The sequence below is a fragment of the Rhinichthys klamathensis genome, unplaced genomic scaffold (genome assembly GCF_029890125.1).
Source record: "Rhinichthys klamathensis goyatoka isolate OS25496 unplaced genomic scaffold, OSU_Roscu_1.1 h1tg000513l_1, whole genome shotgun sequence".
Classification (NCBI taxonomy): Eukaryota; Metazoa; Chordata; class Actinopteri; order Cypriniformes; family Leuciscidae; genus Rhinichthys; species Rhinichthys klamathensis.
This window is the reverse complement of record NW_026606993.1, coordinates 373,593-390,467: the sequence shown is the minus strand read 5'-3', so window position 1 is coordinate 390,467 and position 16,875 is coordinate 373,593. Positions and strand designations below refer to the sequence as shown.

At 39.8% G+C, this 16,875-nt stretch overlaps 2 protein-coding genes across 2 annotated transcripts in view; both read left to right on the top strand.

Annotated features, from left to right (window-relative positions):
* The window catches only part of lad1 (ladinin), a 71,439-nt gene that overhangs the window by 19,407 nt on the left and 35,157 nt on the right, over positions 1–16,875 (top strand). The gene's annotated exons all lie outside the window — the stretch shown is intronic.
* tnnt2a (troponin T type 2a (cardiac)) lies at positions 1,247–16,745 on the top strand. Its single transcript, XM_056238253.1, has 14 exons — positions 1,247–1,278; positions 1,551–1,561; positions 2,137–2,190; positions 4,029–4,082; positions 6,289–6,318; positions 10,175–10,196; positions 10,291–10,354; positions 12,063–12,179; positions 12,456–12,533; positions 12,636–12,743; positions 12,843–12,952; positions 14,130–14,220; positions 14,433–14,473; positions 16,536–16,745. The coding sequence occupies exons 1-14, from the start codon at positions 1,247–1,249 to the stop codon at positions 16,567–16,569; spliced, it is 846 nt and encodes a 281-aa protein (XP_056094228.1). The 3' UTR covers positions 16,570–16,745.

Genomic DNA, 16,875 nt, shown 5'->3' with positions numbered 1-16,875 from the left:
ACCCTAAACTAAAGTGTGAGCAATAATTGTATTGTTGTTATTACTATCATTATAATTTCCATCAGTGGTTGTTGTCTCATGTTTTCAGTAATGAAGAAATATGTTTAATTAAATTTTGAATAACAATGCTGGAATGATGCAGGCCTGACTTTGTGAAAATATTACATATATTATATATTTTAACATTATTAATAATTATTATAGTTACAGCATTTTATATCGTACTATAACAATACTACTACTACTACAACTTTACAAACAAGTGGGGAAAATATTAATTATGATTATCATTATTATTATTAATGACAAAGTAGTATTATAATATAGTATAATAATGTTGTTGCAATAATAATGATTTACAATCAATTGGAGAAGGATGATTGTCAGCTCTATGAGCTAAATATACAAGAATATTGAACTCTCTCTCTCTCTCTCTCTCTCTCTCTCTCTCTCTCTCTCTCTCCTCTCTCTCTCTCTCTCTCTCTCTCTCGTAACTATATAAGCAACCACCTTAAAAACAGTAAGAACACCTAACAAGACCTACATCATTTAAAACAAAAAATAAATACATCTCTCTTTAAAACACTCAAGTCTTCAAACAACATAAGGCCTGTTAACCTTCAAACTGTTTTAAACCTTCCGACGAGGCTTGATCATGAACATAAAACTACTTGATCATGGATACAAAACTAAATAAGCTGTAGATCTGAACACAATTCTGTTGGCATGAGTAGAGACATGGAATGGTGTGAGCGGTCAGAGACTAAGCAGTGCCACATGTAATCACAGGACATCTCAAGAGTTGTGTCGATATGGACATTAGCTATCTCTCCATTCTCTTCACCATAACAATGGCAGCGGCCTTTTAGGGAGCGCTTTCAAGACCGTTCTCCACTTATCTCTGAGGGTAAAAATAAACACAGTGAGCGAGACGTATGACCCCCACAAAGACCCCCGGCTCCAATCATATAAGAATCAAGAGGAGAGCCAGAGCTTGCCTCTCGGACATTAAGACAGACATTCTTTCTACGTCTCAGCTGGATATCAGGTAAGAGGATTACATCTCGCATATTATGTACAGAAAAATGTACAGGTACAACATTTATGTTTAAAATAAGAATACAATTTTTTGGATGATTTAGAAAAACAATGTTTTGTTTTTTTGGTTCACTTCTGAATTTATGTAGTATATTAATATAATATGATAAATTACATTATATATCTATTTTTTTAATACAGAGAAAAAATGTCGGACAACGAAGAAGTGGAAGAGTACGAGTAAGTGTACCAATTCATCACTCAATTATCATCCATCCATGACAAATATGTTTCTTACAATATTTATTTTAGTGATATATTACAGTGTCCGAATAAGAATACTGTGCATTGACTGTCTACTACAGTCACAAATGCTATAGGGTATTTTAACACCATCCACTTGTGACTCATCTGATAAGTATACTTAATCTGAGAATTCATGCAGCTGTTGGGAAAATACTTGCGCTATGAGAACAATGGAAATAACAGCACTATTTTGTCTTGTTCTCTAGGGAGCAGGAGGGTAAGTCTTGTGTTTCATAAAATAACTTTCATACTCACACTGTAAACATACTGTTTTTGCTTACGGAAAGGTCAGAAATATCAGCCTTGCAGCTACAGAGTTTTAGAAAAGTGAAGTAACCATAAATAAATAACAACGTTTTGTAACAACACTGTTGTTAAAATATTGTTATTTACACTGAAATTTGAAATGGCAGACAATAGTAAAACCTTCAAACCATACCAGCTGATCAGGTTTTGCATGCGTGACCCTGCCATTTTAAAACAAAAATCATAAATATTTGGACAAAGTTCAGACATGTAAGCGTGGTTAAAAGATATAGAGAACCGTCATATAGATTTATGACTCTGAAATCTGAGATTTTCTTGTCAGTTGGAGAAGTTTTGTAAAACAAAACACACCCAAAAGTGACAATGAAATGAAGAAAGGGGGTGATAAAAATGCCTGAATGATCTGCATACCATCACTAATCCATTATTGTCTTTCAGTGGCACTTGTGGACAGATCTCTTAGCTTCCATCTTAGTGATCATTTGTGTGTTTGTTTGCTTACCTAACGTGCATGGCGTGGCTTAGAGGTGCAAGAAGAGGAGCAGGAGGAGGTGCAGGAGGAGACGCAGCATGAGGAAGGTAGTGAACGCTTATCTGACAAAGCCCATTCACTAACACTAAAAAGTACTATAGTAACATGGTAATACCATATAGCCTACCTGCCTTAAACACCTCGTTTATAGTCCTGCCATTGTAGCCATGTCACCATGTAACGTATTTGCATAATGCTGGATACTTTGATTTGCCCTCAAGCAAATGTAGTTAAGGCCGTGGTGTAGGGAGTAAGTGCGTTGCAGATACTTTTGGCGCGATCGAACCGAGTCCTTTTGCTGAACTCGTTCTTCTCCCTTTTCCCATCACATATCTATGGAAGCTTGTTTCCGCCACAGAATGAACAATAAAAACGTTTGCGACTTTCCCCCCCCCCCCCTCACAATTGCGAGTTTACATCTTTTCTCGCAATTCTGAGAACAAATCTTTTTTTCCTTAGAATTGGACTTTTTTATATCTCACAATTCTGAGAAAAAAAATTCAGAATTGCGAGATATAAAGTCGCAATTGCAAGAAATAAAGTCGAGTTTATTTCTCGCAATTCTGACTTTATAACACACAATTGCAAAGGAAACATATGATCTATTGCTATTTGCACTTAATGTAAATATCCGCTGCTGGAAGTTTATTGCTGTCAAAAATAAAATGGAATGACAGGGTTTTTCCCCTCCGTTTGGCCTAAAACACTGTGTTCGTAGTCATCCAGTTGGAAATGTTGACTACAAATACAGAGTTTTTTCAGATTGACCGTCAGTGTGTTCTCTCCATATTTACGATTCTTTGCAACACTTGGCCACTGCCTAACATGCTTGATCCTTCACTGGAAACCGATAAATGTTTAGGCTACTCTTTAACAATAAAAATCAACTAAAATATTTTAGTTATAACTAAAAGTTTGCTAAGAAGTATTTCCTACTAAAGCAAGGCGGTATTTGACTCTGGTTAAGCAAATCCATTGCCCAGTGCATTATGAGTGTTGAAATGTTCCTAACTATCTGGCAAAAGGGAAGAATCTAATCTAATCAGGTAGCACTGATTTGAAAAAAAAAAAATTGTTTGCCTTTCTACTGCATAGGCAGCCATGTTTTATGGAAAGCCCTTTTTGCCAGCAGTGAAATACCCCTTTAATATTAATAGAAATTTCCAGTTTTTTTTTTTTTTCTAGAAAAGGTTTAAACCATCCCTTACAATGTGAAATGAAATTGGTTACTTGTGACTTTTTAATTCCAACTGTGCTATAGTTCGATTACAATTGGTTTATTAGGGTCCAACGCAACCAATGACCCAATGAATGTAAATTGAATGCAACCTACAGAAAGAGTCACTACCGTTAATTTCAGAGTCTTACAGTCTATCTGGAAAAAGACAAGCGGAATGATACAAACAGAGATCCGCGATCAGTGAAGAGGTTTAACGGCTCGGTCAATCAGATTTGAGGACCAGAACTAACCGTTGTATAAATCAAAGTGTGGTATTACCATCTGTACTACTTTTTAAGTGTCGTCTGACTTCAATCATGCTGACACATTTATATCATAGACAACAGTTGCGTGGCTGGTAGAGAGGTGTGTATTGCTGTGAGTGTGAAACCATCTGAGAGATTTGAGGCATGGTTTAATCTAACTGGCCTGCCAGTACCCATCATGCCCAGGCTGGTAGACGGCTTTTTTTGCCCTCAGGAACTAACTCTCTCAATGTTCCATGAAAGAGTACACACAATAATTTAGAATTTTTTCACACTCTCAAATGACTAATCTCAAAAGAATCTTTATGCAAATCGACACCTAAAGAAGCAAAACAAATGAGTCACAGTTGACAGTAATGCGAGCTAAATAGACCCGTCCTGCAACTTTCTCCATATCCAGAGGCTCAAGAAGAGGATGCCAAAACAGGAGGAGAGGAAGAGACCCAGGAACATGGTGAGTCCTGTTGGTGAACCCCTCAGTTAGACCTCAAACCCCTCCAGACCTCCATCAAACAATCAGGCAATTAGTGAACATTGGAAACTTTGCTAGACAATGTAAAAAGGTAGGTAGGTAGTAAATATGTAATGCCATGTCAGCAGCTGAGGCTGATTTATGACAAGAGCTGTGTTGTACATTTCCTACAAGTTAAACAAGAGTTGCATAAATACAGTCAAAAATATGTTTTACATGCTGTGCAAGATATTTCACATGTACATAAAAATTCTAAAGCTTTTTCTGGTAAGATTTTAGTAAGTCCTTAAGAGAAATTACTAAATAAAAACGTAATACAAACATAATTGAAATAGTTGACTTAAAAAGTCTAAGTTGCTAAACATCTTTCCCAATAGTTATACAGTATTATTCTTATGATAGGGATAGGGAGACAAATCTAAGCTCTGTTGAGAAGAGATGCAGGTCAATAAACAAATAATATGAACAATGGGAGGAGATTATGAAGAGTTCTTAGCATCAGACTGTTGGAAGTTATTTAAAGGGTAGGCAATTTTTTTAATAAATATTTGTTCTGTTATACTGGTTGAAACGCTTCATATCCTGACAGCAATGAACAATAGAAGTGGTGTAAATATTGAAACACGTACATATATCTTCTGTGGTAGTCTCAGGACCAAAAAAAAATCGTCCAATCATTGCATTCGGACCAATTTCCTACCTGGCTGTCAACATATGTATTTCCATATACCATACTCCATTAGACAGACGTCAGTCACTGAGCGCCGCAAACAAACAGCAGTCGCCTTTTACAGTTCATCCTGAACCAAAACAATGAGCTTATGCTGCGTTCACGCCATGTCGTAACCGCAATTACGAGATGGCAACCCGTGATGTTCTACCTGTAGCTGTTCACGTTCTCAGACTTGGATTTATGTGTTTATGTGTCAACACTTTCAATGCTAATCTGCAGCAGTCAGGTGGTACAACTAGAGCTCTGAAATGTTGTTTACATTCATTATTATTGTAATATTATGTGCTTTGAGACATGAGGTAGTTTAACGCCATCTCTCGTGAGGCTTTTCAGAGTCTGCTGTGTGTTCATGTGTTTTGAAGGAGGCGTGGCTTTAGAGACGCTCTGAAGAGAGGGTGGGATCTCATGCTTTCAAAGCTAACCTTTAACGACCTTTAACGTCATCAGGCATTGCTCTAAACATTATAGCATATTCTCTTGGATGAACTGGAAAAGAAACACGCTTAGAATAAAAAAATAATAAAAAAAATCCACTTAACCAAAATTGGTCTCACCAAAATATAGTTTTAAGGTGTAAAATAAAATCCAATTTCCCACAAATCTTCCATGTAGCAACACTACGGGTTAGACCAGAAGCAGAGGAAAATTTAAATAAGCAACATGGAACTATTGGAATTTGCACTTTGTTTTCATATTCAGTTGTACCATCTGCCAAATGACTTATCAAAACAGATCACCTAGCCACAGAAATGCCTGCTTGAATAGGCAGAATGAGAAAGAGAAAGTTTGGACAGAGTTTTAATGGATAGTCGTATCTATATTAAATCTGTGGGCAGAACCGTGTTGACGTTTCATCCAAGCATTACTGTTTTTGACAAAGGTTATTGTTTGCACTGATAAAGACCTAAACCAAATAAACCAATACAGAGAACCAAATAGTAACCAGATAAAATAGTACAGAACCAAAAAGAAAAGAAAAAACAAGACAAAAACCAAAGGGACAGAATTTTGAAGTAATTGTTTAACAGGCTCACCTATTTTCTAATTCAGAAAACACTTTGTATAGATAAATCGTAGGTATTTTAGTTTTAAAAGTTTTAAATCACCTTTAAAGTCAATTTTAAGGTACGTCAATAAACTGTAAGGTTACTCCCCCCCCCCAATAGATTAAAAAAATATGCATTATCCTTCAGAATATAACTTTCACTTTTATATAGTTGTTAACCTTTTAAATTACTAATATCGTATGTGTATACCTGTGTATCTGGAACTGATCCATCAAATGATATTTAACTGAACTCATAACACACAATACATCTCAAAATATTTATCTCCATGTAAATAGTTGAAGTGAAGCATGGGAATTTCCCCATCATTCTTCTGTCATCAGTTTCTCCTGCTGTCCCTCTGTTCTCTATGTCAGTGATGTTGAATACCTTTTCATCTTTCTTTCAGATGGGGAAGAGGAGACAGAAGATGGAGGAGGTATTGCATTGGTTAAACTCAGGAAACCTGAGATTTACCGGTCTCCAGTAATTGTTTGCGACGTGTTGAAACCTGTATTATGGCACACACACCCTTCTAAATGTGTATTCAAACTAAGCATTAGATCACCCCAAACCCTTTTATGATAACATTCAATCATTATTCGTCATTCATCTATAACCGTTTACATTTACATTTACATTTAGTCATTTAGCAGACGCTTTTATCCAAAGCGACTTACAACTGAGGACTAAACCAAGCGAGTCATCGTGAAGAGGCAAAAGCAACGCAAGAAGTGCTCAAAATACAAAGTTCAGACATAGCTCGGAGTAGCATAAGCCAGGCAAGCGAGGATTTAGAGGAAAGGATTTTTTTTTTTTTTTTTTTTTTTTTTTTTATGTTAAGTGCTCCCGGAAGAGATGAGTTTTCAGTTGTCTTTTGAATGTTGTCAGGGATTCTGCACTCCGGATGAGGGTGGGGAGATCATTCCACCAGCATGGAACCGTGAATGAGAATGTTCTGGAGAGTGATTTTGTGCCCCGCTGTGATGGTACCACGAGCCGTCGCTCATTGACCGATCGTAGGCTTCTGGTAGGGATGTAGACTTGTAGTAGTGAGTGGAAGTAGGAGGGAGCTGAACCTGTGGTCAATCTGTAAGCAAGCGTCAAAGCCTTGAACTTGATGCGAGCAGCGAGTGGTAGCCAGTGCAGAGAGATGAGCAGAGGAGTGACGTGGGCCCTTTTGGGCTCGTTGAAGACCAGACGAGCTGCAGCATTCTGGATCATTTGTAGAGGTTTAGTTGCACATGATGGAAGTCCAGCCAGAAGAGCATTGCAGTAATCAAGCCTAGAAATGACCAGGGCCTGGACGTGAAGTTGTGTTGCATGCTCAGTTAGGAAAGGCCTGATCTTCCTGATGTTGTGCATAGCAAACCTGCATGATCGAGCTGTCTTTGTAATGTGGTCTGTGAAGGTCAGCTGATCATCAAAGATTACTCCAAGATTTCTGACCGACCTTGATGGGGTGATTGAGGATGAGTCTAGCTGGATAGTGAGGTCGTGCTGTAGAGACGGATTGGCAGGGAGGACGAGAAGCTCAGTCTTTGCCAGGTTGAGTTGCAGGTGATGTTCCTTCATCCATGCCGAGATGTCCGCCAGACAGCTTGAGATCCGTACAGCTACTGTGGGATCATCTGGTTGAAATGAGAGGTAGAGCTGGGTGTCATCAGCATAGCAATGGTAAGAGAAACCATGTGCCTGTATGATAGGTCCCAGTGATGTGGTGTAAATGGAGAAGAGAAGTGGTCCGAGAACTGAACCCTGAGGAACGCCTGTGGTCAGTTGATGTGCTTTGGACACCTCACCTCTCCATGTGACCTTGAAGGACCTACCTGTGAGATAGGACTCAAACCAGTTGAGGGAGGTTCCAGTGATGCCCAGTGATGAGAGGGCGGACAAGAGGATCTGATGATTCACAGTGTCGAAGGCAGCAGACAGGTCCAGTAGAATGAGAACTGATGATTTGGCAGCAGCTTTTGCGATCCGCAGGGCTTCCGTGACTGACAGCAATGCAGTCTCAGTTGAATGTCCTTTCTTGAAGCCAGATTGGTTGACATCCAGCTGGTTGTTCAGAGACAGGAAGGATGATACTTGGTTAAAAGCAACTCGTTCAAGTGTTTTCGCAATGAATGGTAGGAGAGAGACAGGTCTGTAGTTCTCTAGAAGTGATGTGTTTAATGTTGATTTTTTAAGCAGAGGAGTTACCCGAGCCTGCTTAAATGCTGTAGGGAAAATGCCAGTGTGGAGGGATGAGTTGATAATGTGTGTGAGAGCTGGTAGAAGTGTGGGAGAGATGGCTTGTAGAAGGTGTGAGGGGATGGGGTCTAGAGGGCAGGTGGTAGGATGACTGGAGAGGAGAAGTTTAGATACTTCTTCCTCAGTTATTGGAGTGAAGGAGGAGAGAAGGTTATTGGCTGTGGGAGAGGTTAGTCTGGGTTCCTGTGCTGAGAACTGACTGCTGATAGTGGTAGTTTTGTTAGTGAAGAAGTTAGCAAAATCATCAGCAGTTAAAGAGGAGGTGGGTGGTGGTGGAGGTGGACAGAGGAGAGAATTGAATGTCTTGAACAGTGAACGTGTGTTAGAGGCGCTGTTGATCTTGTTGTGGAAATATGAAGATTTTGCGGCGTGAACATCAACAGAGAAGGCAGAGAGCAGAGATTGATACCTACTGAGGTCAGAAGTGTCTTTTGATTTGCGCCATTTCCTCTCCGCTGCCCTGAGCTTTGTCCGGTGTTCACGAAGAACCTCAGATAACCAGGGGTTAGAGGGAGTGGTGCGTGCTGGCCTAGAGGAGAGAGGGCAGATATTGTCTAAAGAAGAGGTTAGGATGGAGCATAAAGTATCCGTTGCAGTATTCACATCCAGAGATGAGAAATGTGAGGGTGAGGGAAGAGAAGATGACACAGCAGAGGAAAGATGGGATGGAGAAAGTGAGCGCAGGTTTCGTCTGAAAGTAAATGGTGGGGAGGTTGGTGGAGCATGGGTAGTGAGTTGTAGATTGAAAGTAATGAGGAAATGATCTGAAACTTGGAGAGGTTTCACCAAAATGTTGTCTGTGATACAGTTGCGTGTGTAAACCAGGTCCAGTTGGTTGCCTGACTTGTGAGTACCGGTGGTGATGATCCGTTTGAGATCGAAAGAGGCTAGGAGAGAGATGAAGTCTGTTGCATACGGCTTAGCTAGGTGAATGTTGAAATCGCCAAAGACTACAAGTGGGATGCCATCCTGAGGGAAAGAGGACAGCAACACATCCAGCTCTTCTACAAAGCTTCCCAGTTGACCTGGGGGGCGATAAATAACTACAATATGGATCTTCATGGGAGTTGTAAGTGTAATAGCATGATATTCAAATGAGTTGTTATTGCATAGAGAAGAGAGAGTTGAATATTTCCAATTGTTAGAAATGAGAAGACCAGTGCCCCCACCCCTCCCCGACTGGCGAGGGGTGTGAGAGAAAGAGAAGTTGTTAGAGAGAGCAGCAGGGGTTGCTGAGTCTTCTGGACGGACCCAGGTCTCAGTCAAGCCCAAGATATTAAGAGTAGAATGAGATGCAAAGGCTGGAATGAAGTCAGCTTTATTGACTGCTGATTGACAATTCCATAGACCCATAGAAAGAGTGAGAGGTGAGTGTGAGGATGAGGGAATAGGGCGCAGATTAGCAGTATTGCGCTGCCTTTTATGCATGATGAGAGAGCGTTGTCGAGAGACAACAGGAATGTGTTGAAAGCACATAATGATAATGGGAAATAAGATAAAGGTAGGAAAGGAAAGGGTGAAGAAGATACTTTAAGTGCCTTGCAGGTGTCCTTGCTCGGTGGAGTCGCGCAGGTAGAGTCGCAGGTCTTTACCCGAGTCGGTCTTCACACGAGGAGGCTGAACACGAGAGCTGAATGCTTCCGCTGACGCTTCCGCGACAGCGCGCACACTACATAGAAATAATGCTATCAATCGTCTGAGTGAGGACAGCTGTGGTAGTCCTTGCAATTAGCACAGCGAAAGCAAATATCCCGACAATGGCCCAAATCGAAACTAGCTGTTATGAACAGCAATACTTAAGTGCTACAATAACAGACAGACTACAACCCTTAAGACGGCAGATATTCAAAATAGGAACGCGACTAATTAAAATAAAGATATTTAGTGAACATAAAAATTACAAAGAAGCAAAGAATCGAAAATAGCCCTACTTACTTGACAAGTTTATTGTGCAAATGAACTGTAAAGTAAAAAGAAGTAAAAAGTATTCCTCATATCACTTTGAATGACTTCAGATTGATTGTGTGTTTCATTTTCAGAAGAGTCCAAACCCAAATTCCTGAAGTAAGTTGATTTGTTAAATTTCTAAAGATCAAGATCAAAAGTACACGATTTCATATCATGCAGAATTTTGAAAGCCCATCGTTATATTTTTCAGACCTTTCATGTTGCCGAACCTCGTGCCCCCAAAGATTCCAGATGGAGAAAGAGTTGATTTTGATGTGAGTAAAATCCCCAGGAGGTTTACTGAGACTAAACTACTTTGGTTATGATGGGTCAAGATTGCCACTTGTCTTTTACCACCATACCCTCACTTCAGTTCTGCTATCCAAAGTTCTTTATTATCATTAGGAGTTCAAGCGCGCAGCACTGAAACCCTATTGTAATTGTTAAGTTTTTCAAGGATCAGCATTCTCCCCTAAAAGTGATCGGGCAGACCAAACCGTAAGTCGTAGAGATTTAAACTTTGATGGCTGGTAGTACTCACCGCCTACAACGTCGCCAAGGCCCGCCCCGATCGGCCTGACGGGGGCGCTACACCGGTCAAAAGTACAAAATGGCTCATAAATCCTCAAGTGTATTATTATATCGTTGGAATCCTTGAATCAAGGCGGACAAAAATGTATTCGTCATTTGGCAAAATTTTCAGGTATTTTTTATTTTTTGAAAAATCTACTTTTGCGAACTTGTCCTAGGTTTTTGGTTCACGGCTCCTAAAGGCGGCCACAACGTTCGAAGTGGGAGGAGACACTTTTACCAAAATGGCTATAACTCAAGAACAGAATGAGATATTTTCACCAAACTCAGCGCACCTATGTAAGAGCTCATTCTGTGGTCGCGTTGAAAAGGACATGGCGGGGAAAAACAACATGAAAACGGCTATAACTACTTCACCGTTAGTCCGATTGACTTGAAAATTGGCATGCCGTGTCTTTGTTCGAGCTGCCATGATTGTCTATGCATACATTGATGTATCTCAAAAAACATATCGGCCAATGAATTACTAGCTTTAAAAAATTAAAAAGCTAGTATAATTAAAAGTTTGTCAAGCTCGCATCAGCTGACTCTCAGCTGATCCACGTCTACCTATAGGAATACGACGCCTATCACTGTATACATACAGTATATAAGCTCCTTCAGTATTATTAGCAGTTATCGCTAATTGCCCTCCTCCATCCCCAGCTCCTCCTCTCGACCAGTCAGCATTTGGCATTCTGATTCCCCTTGAATCAGAATAAATTCTCGAAGTACGTTGTACTTTAAAATCTTGAATTAATGATATCTGCATACATTCATGTTGGTTCTGTTCTGTTTATCCTAAGGGGGGGGGGGGGGGGGGGGGGTATTGCTGCTCTCCCTGCTCTTACCCATGCTAGGCTGCAGGGAGTTCTCGCCCAGAACGGAGCCATACCGCCAATCCAAACTGTATGCTAATTGTCAATCGTATTTGACGATAGTGGTCCTGACAGAAATATATTTCCTTAGCAAATTGCCTGTATTGGCTGTAAATTGTCTTTTTCTTCTATGATTTAAGTGGTTTCATGCTTGTTAAATAAAACGTAATATTTTTTTACGCATATGTGCTTAAAGGGCTTAAATTCCTTGAACCCCAATAATGGCTGCTGGCGGCTATATTTATTATTATTACCTTACAAGTGAATTGGATTAGTTTTTGTTTTCTTTTTTAAATAAAGTCAAACCACTCTAATATATATATATATATATATATCATACATTTTCTTTCTGTTTTAAGAATAGTTTGATGAGTTTGAAATATTTTATGATGATCCATTTACTAATTAGAAAGTACTGAAATATCTTGTCAAACAAAAACCTATATTTGACAAACAAACAACCAGCCAATCTGAACCTGTACATATTGTCAGGCAACCTGTTACAGATACAATCTCAAAGGTTAATTTCCCACAGGATATCCATCGTAAGCGTATGGAGAAGGACCTGAATGAGCTCCAGACGTTGATTGAAGCTCACTTTGTAAGCCGTAAGAAGGAGGAGGAGGAACTCATCAGCCTAACAGACAGGATTGTGAGTGAACACTGCTGTCCCATTACACGGCCTCAGTTCATTATTATGTAAAGCTTCTATTCACAAATGAATTACTTACAAAATACACAAACAGAGAAATGACAAGAATGCGCCCATTGAGACAAATATTCCAGTAGGTCCATTAATGATCAGTTCAAGCCTGAATGTGACAATCAGCTCTGTCATTTTGAGGAATGAACGCCACCATTAGCTCTTGTTGAGTGATCTCTCCCTGCAGATAAAGCTGTCAAAGTTGTAACGTGACTGATCCCGCAGGAGAAACGGCGTTCCGAGCGAGCAGAGCAGCATAGGATCCGCAGCGAACGCGAGAAGGAACGACAGAAGCGTGTGGAGGTCAGAAACCAAACGCAATGGGACGCTGACATTTCCTGTTACCTCACACTCAGGCAAACTGGTATTAGCTTTTCAAATCCTTTCCTGTTTTCAAATGTTCAGGAAGAAAGAGCTCGCAAGGAGGAAGAGGAAGCCAAAAAGAGAGCAGAGGACGATGCCAAGAAGAAGAAGACGCTCACCAATCTGCACTTCGGTGGTTACATGCAGAAGGTCAGAGTTGAGACAGTATGAATCTGGCTCAGAAAAAGGCATTTTTTTGTCTCCCAACATGTTGAGTGATTTATATATGTATAAAAAAACGTTTTGCAGATAGAGAGACGGAGTGGGAAGAAACAGACTGAGAGAGAGAAGAAGAAGAAGATTCTTGGCGATCGGCGCAAAACTTTGGACATCGACAGTGCCAACGACTCCATTCTCAGGTTTGAAAATCCATCCTACAATTAGAAGCAGATGTAGGGCCACAACAGGTCATTCATCTCAATTTGTCAACAGTTAAAGGGATACTCCACCCAGAAATGAAAATGTGTCATCATTTACTCATCCCTTTTTTCTTCCGTGGAACACAAACAGTTTTGGTTCCCAATGACTTCCATTGAATGGACGGAAAAGAAAGTCCCGTCGTTTTTTACGACTTCTTAAGCACACAAAGCAGAAAAAGATCAATAATATGATAAATAAGCACATTTATTATTAATAATAATTAGAGTTGTCAATCGTACTAGTACAGTCAGTACTAAAAAAAAGTTGATGATACCAGCATTCCTGCAGTACTTGAAGTACCAAGTATCGTATATATTCAGTACACACTGATAGACGCTTTCAAACGCTCTCATTCATGTTTGTTCGAGAGTTTCATGAGCATCAGAGGTTTCAATTTAGAGCATGTTTTACAAGTGTTGAGCATTGTAGACAATCACAGTCATATCTGTTGAGCATGTGAACGCAATGGCCTATCAGAGATGCCAGTCAGAAAGGTAGTCAGAACTTTTGATGGTCCCTTTAACACATTCTGTTGACTATAAGTAACGTTGCACCTGTCTACTACCTCTCATCAGGGTGTTAGTAGAGTATTAGTCGACTGGTAGGGTTAGGGTTGGAATAAGTTGACATGTAGTTGCAAAGTTACTAATATTCAGTAGAATTTCTGTTAAAGGAGCATCACAATAAAGAGTTAGCAGATATTAAGCAGAGGGTCCACAATACTCTAATGAGAGTTAGTTGACATGTACTTGCAAAGTTACTCATAGTGAACTGAAAGTTCGAAAGGGACGATTGAATTGGAAACTGCAATGACTGACAGTAATAATCAACGGACGAGACAAAACGGGACAATTCAACAGTTTTTTTTTTCTCTGGTACTGAAATTGGTACAGAGAAGCACATCTTTTTACTGGCATTGGTAGCAAGTCCGACTACTGAAATTTTGTTACTGTGACAACCCTAATAATAATCACAATAAACAAATTCTGTCGAAATCTGTCTCGTCCAGCAAGATTTTTTAGTACTCCTTAACTTCTAGATTAGTATTCCATACAAATAGCAATCAAGCAGATTTAATTATAAGGATGACGACACTTTCTCTCTATTTTTCACCAGGGAGAAAGCAAACGAACTGTGGAGCTGGATGCGTCAACTAGAAGCAGAGAAGTTTGAGTTACAGTACCAGTTTACTAAACAGAAATATGAGGTAATCTGAAGGCTTTACCACCTGGAGTTTTACAAGACCCACAATCTCAACATGAAATCAGAAACAACCCTGTTTACTTTCTTAAAACTTGTTTCTAGTCTCTATGTGTACGAATCATCAGTGCACGTTATTCAAAGAATAAAAAGTCATCATGATCTCATTCCCCTGTTCGGTGAGATATTTAGTGTTTTTCATTGTGCATCTCTCTACAGGTCAATGTCCTGAGGAACAGAGTCAGTGACCACCAGAAAACGTGAGTTCATCTATGTTTGTCCAGCCTGATCTCGTTAAAAAACAACTATTTTATGAGGAAGCGATTTTGTATGAATTCATATGATGTGATTTGTATTAAAGGAAGCATGAAAGTCCACCCCTAAACATACAGTTTTACTGTTTCGAAGTCCCGAATCGAACTCGAAGCGAACTTCGTTCTGGCCTGGTTTTGTTCTAAGTGATGCCACACCAGTTGGCCCTTGATGGTTATTTTTAGGTTTTCAAATCTAAACCTTTCGTCCTCCCCTGTCGTCGCACTGAGAAACTGGAGGAAGCCACTGTGATAATGTCACCGGAGTAACCACGAGTATAATTGTAATTTTTTGTCTTGTTGACATATCTAAACAGAAAGCTGACATACAGTACTGTGCAAAAGTCTAAGGCACATTGGTATTTTCACCCCCCAAAAATGGTTTTAAACCAGTTATTTATATCTTTTTCTGCAGTGTGTCAGTCGGAAATATCGGTTTAAATGTCCAAACATTCCTTTTGCCATTATTTGTATTAATCTGCATGAAGATTAATAAACTTGGCACTCAGAAGGTTGGCAAGTTTGTGATTGTTGATTGTTCTGGCATTACTTTGGTTAACACATACCTGCACCATTCTCTCAGAGTTTGGTATAGCTTTTTTATTAACCGTGCTGGAGGACTTTCTCATTCAAATCAAACCCTGACTCATCCACTCCTGCCTCAGGCATGGAACACAGACAGAGTGTTTGTGAATGCATTGTCAGAGTGACAGACCTGTCAGCGGGCAGAGCTGCTTCTGAGGCAGAAAACGATCGTGGGAGACCGAACTAAAGCGCTCAAGGGCATCGGGTGGTTTTGGTTGCAATCTGCTGCTCTGCAAACTCAGCATTTACTGTAACTCTGCATGTCCAGCACTAACCTCTCACACACATGATTAGTCAGCAGAGGGAGAAGCTCTGCTCCAAAACCTAGTCAGCTGGCTATATTGACAGTAGTTGAAGACATTGGTGCACTCTTATATCTTAAAAGAGCAATGGCCACATTTAAAGGTGCATCATAGTTTAAAAGATTAGTTCGCCCCATGTTTTACTCACCTTCAAGCCATCCTAAGTGTACATGATTTTCTTCTTTCAGCCAAACACATTCTGAGTTATATTAAAAAAATATCCTGGATCTCCCATGCAGCTTTACAATGGGAATGAATAGCGACTGAGTTTTTGAATCCCACAAAAAAAGTGCATCCCTCCATCATAAAAGTAATCCATGCGGCTCCAGTGGGTTAATAAAGGCCTTCTGAAGTGAAACGATGGGTTTTTGTAAGAAAAATATCCATATTTATGACTTTATAAACTATAATCTGGTAACGGCCGCATGTGAGTCGAGTTCAGACAGAAGAGTGACCTCTGACCCGACGCATGATGTAGGATGTAGGAGTAGCGTAAGCTTTGACGCCTCTCGCGGTTCAAACAAATAGAGCTGGGCAACAAACTCAAGCTCCTCCCACATTTATCTTTAAAAATTCTCGTTTTAGACTTGTAATTCTAATTCGTGACTGGTTTTGATATCCTCTGCGTTTCCACGTTCATCAATTCGTCATGCGTCGGGTCAGAGGTCACTCTTCCGCCGGAACTAGACTCGTGTACAGCCGTTACTGGAAGCCAATGAATATAGTTTATAAAGTTATATGGACACTAATTAATTATCTTACCAGTCTAACTTATTAACTTGAGCATCTACTCAGGATTTTCTCCATCATCAAATATTTCATAGATGCCGTACCGATGATTACACACGTTTTTGTCCCTGTTGGCCTTTCTGTCTACAGATCTTTTCCGTTTTTCCGCAGTACAGGAACTAATTCTCCCATTGTTTCCGCTGATAAAGCACGAAACGTCCACTCGTTTTCGCACCGCCTTGCGTCAAACAGCACTACGCTAGCGTATACAGAGACGGCAGCCAATGATTCTCTCAGACTCAAGACTGTACATAATTATATACTATTACTTACTTTTAAATATTGACATAAAAAAATGGCTGTGATGTAAACTAAAGGCTTTTTTTCTCCTGTAGCACAAAGAGAACTAAGAGAGGCCTCAGGAAGTGAGTGATGTGCTGAAAGACACACTCGGCTCCTCACAAACACACTGAAGTCATGAAGAGGACGTCCAGGAGAGCTGCGTATACTACTTCACTGATTCATTTGCTTTTAGTTAGTCCTTACTGAATAAACACTGTAGATTTTGTCTGCGTACAACTGAACACACAGAAGAAACAACAATACATAATAAAAACACTCAGAAAATGAAGCTCCGATGATATTTGTGTGTACACTACTGTTCAAAAGTAAAAATAAATAAAAATAAAGACATTTGTAATGTTGCAAAAGATTTCTATTTTCACATAAATGCTG

Bases quoted from the DNA above. Each gene is read 5' to 3' on its own strand.
- tnnt2a (XM_056238253.1), top strand. From the start codon at position 1,247: ATGTCGGACAACGAAGAAGTGGAAGAGTACGA. The intron at 6,319-10,174 runs GTATTGCATTGG...CATTTTCAGAAG, and splicing joins GGAGACAGAAGATGGAGGAG to AGTCCAAACCCAAATTCCTG. The intron at 10,197-10,290 runs GTAAGTTGATTT...TATATTTTTCAG, and splicing joins TCCAAACCCAAATTCCTGAA to ACCTTTCATGTTGCCGAACC.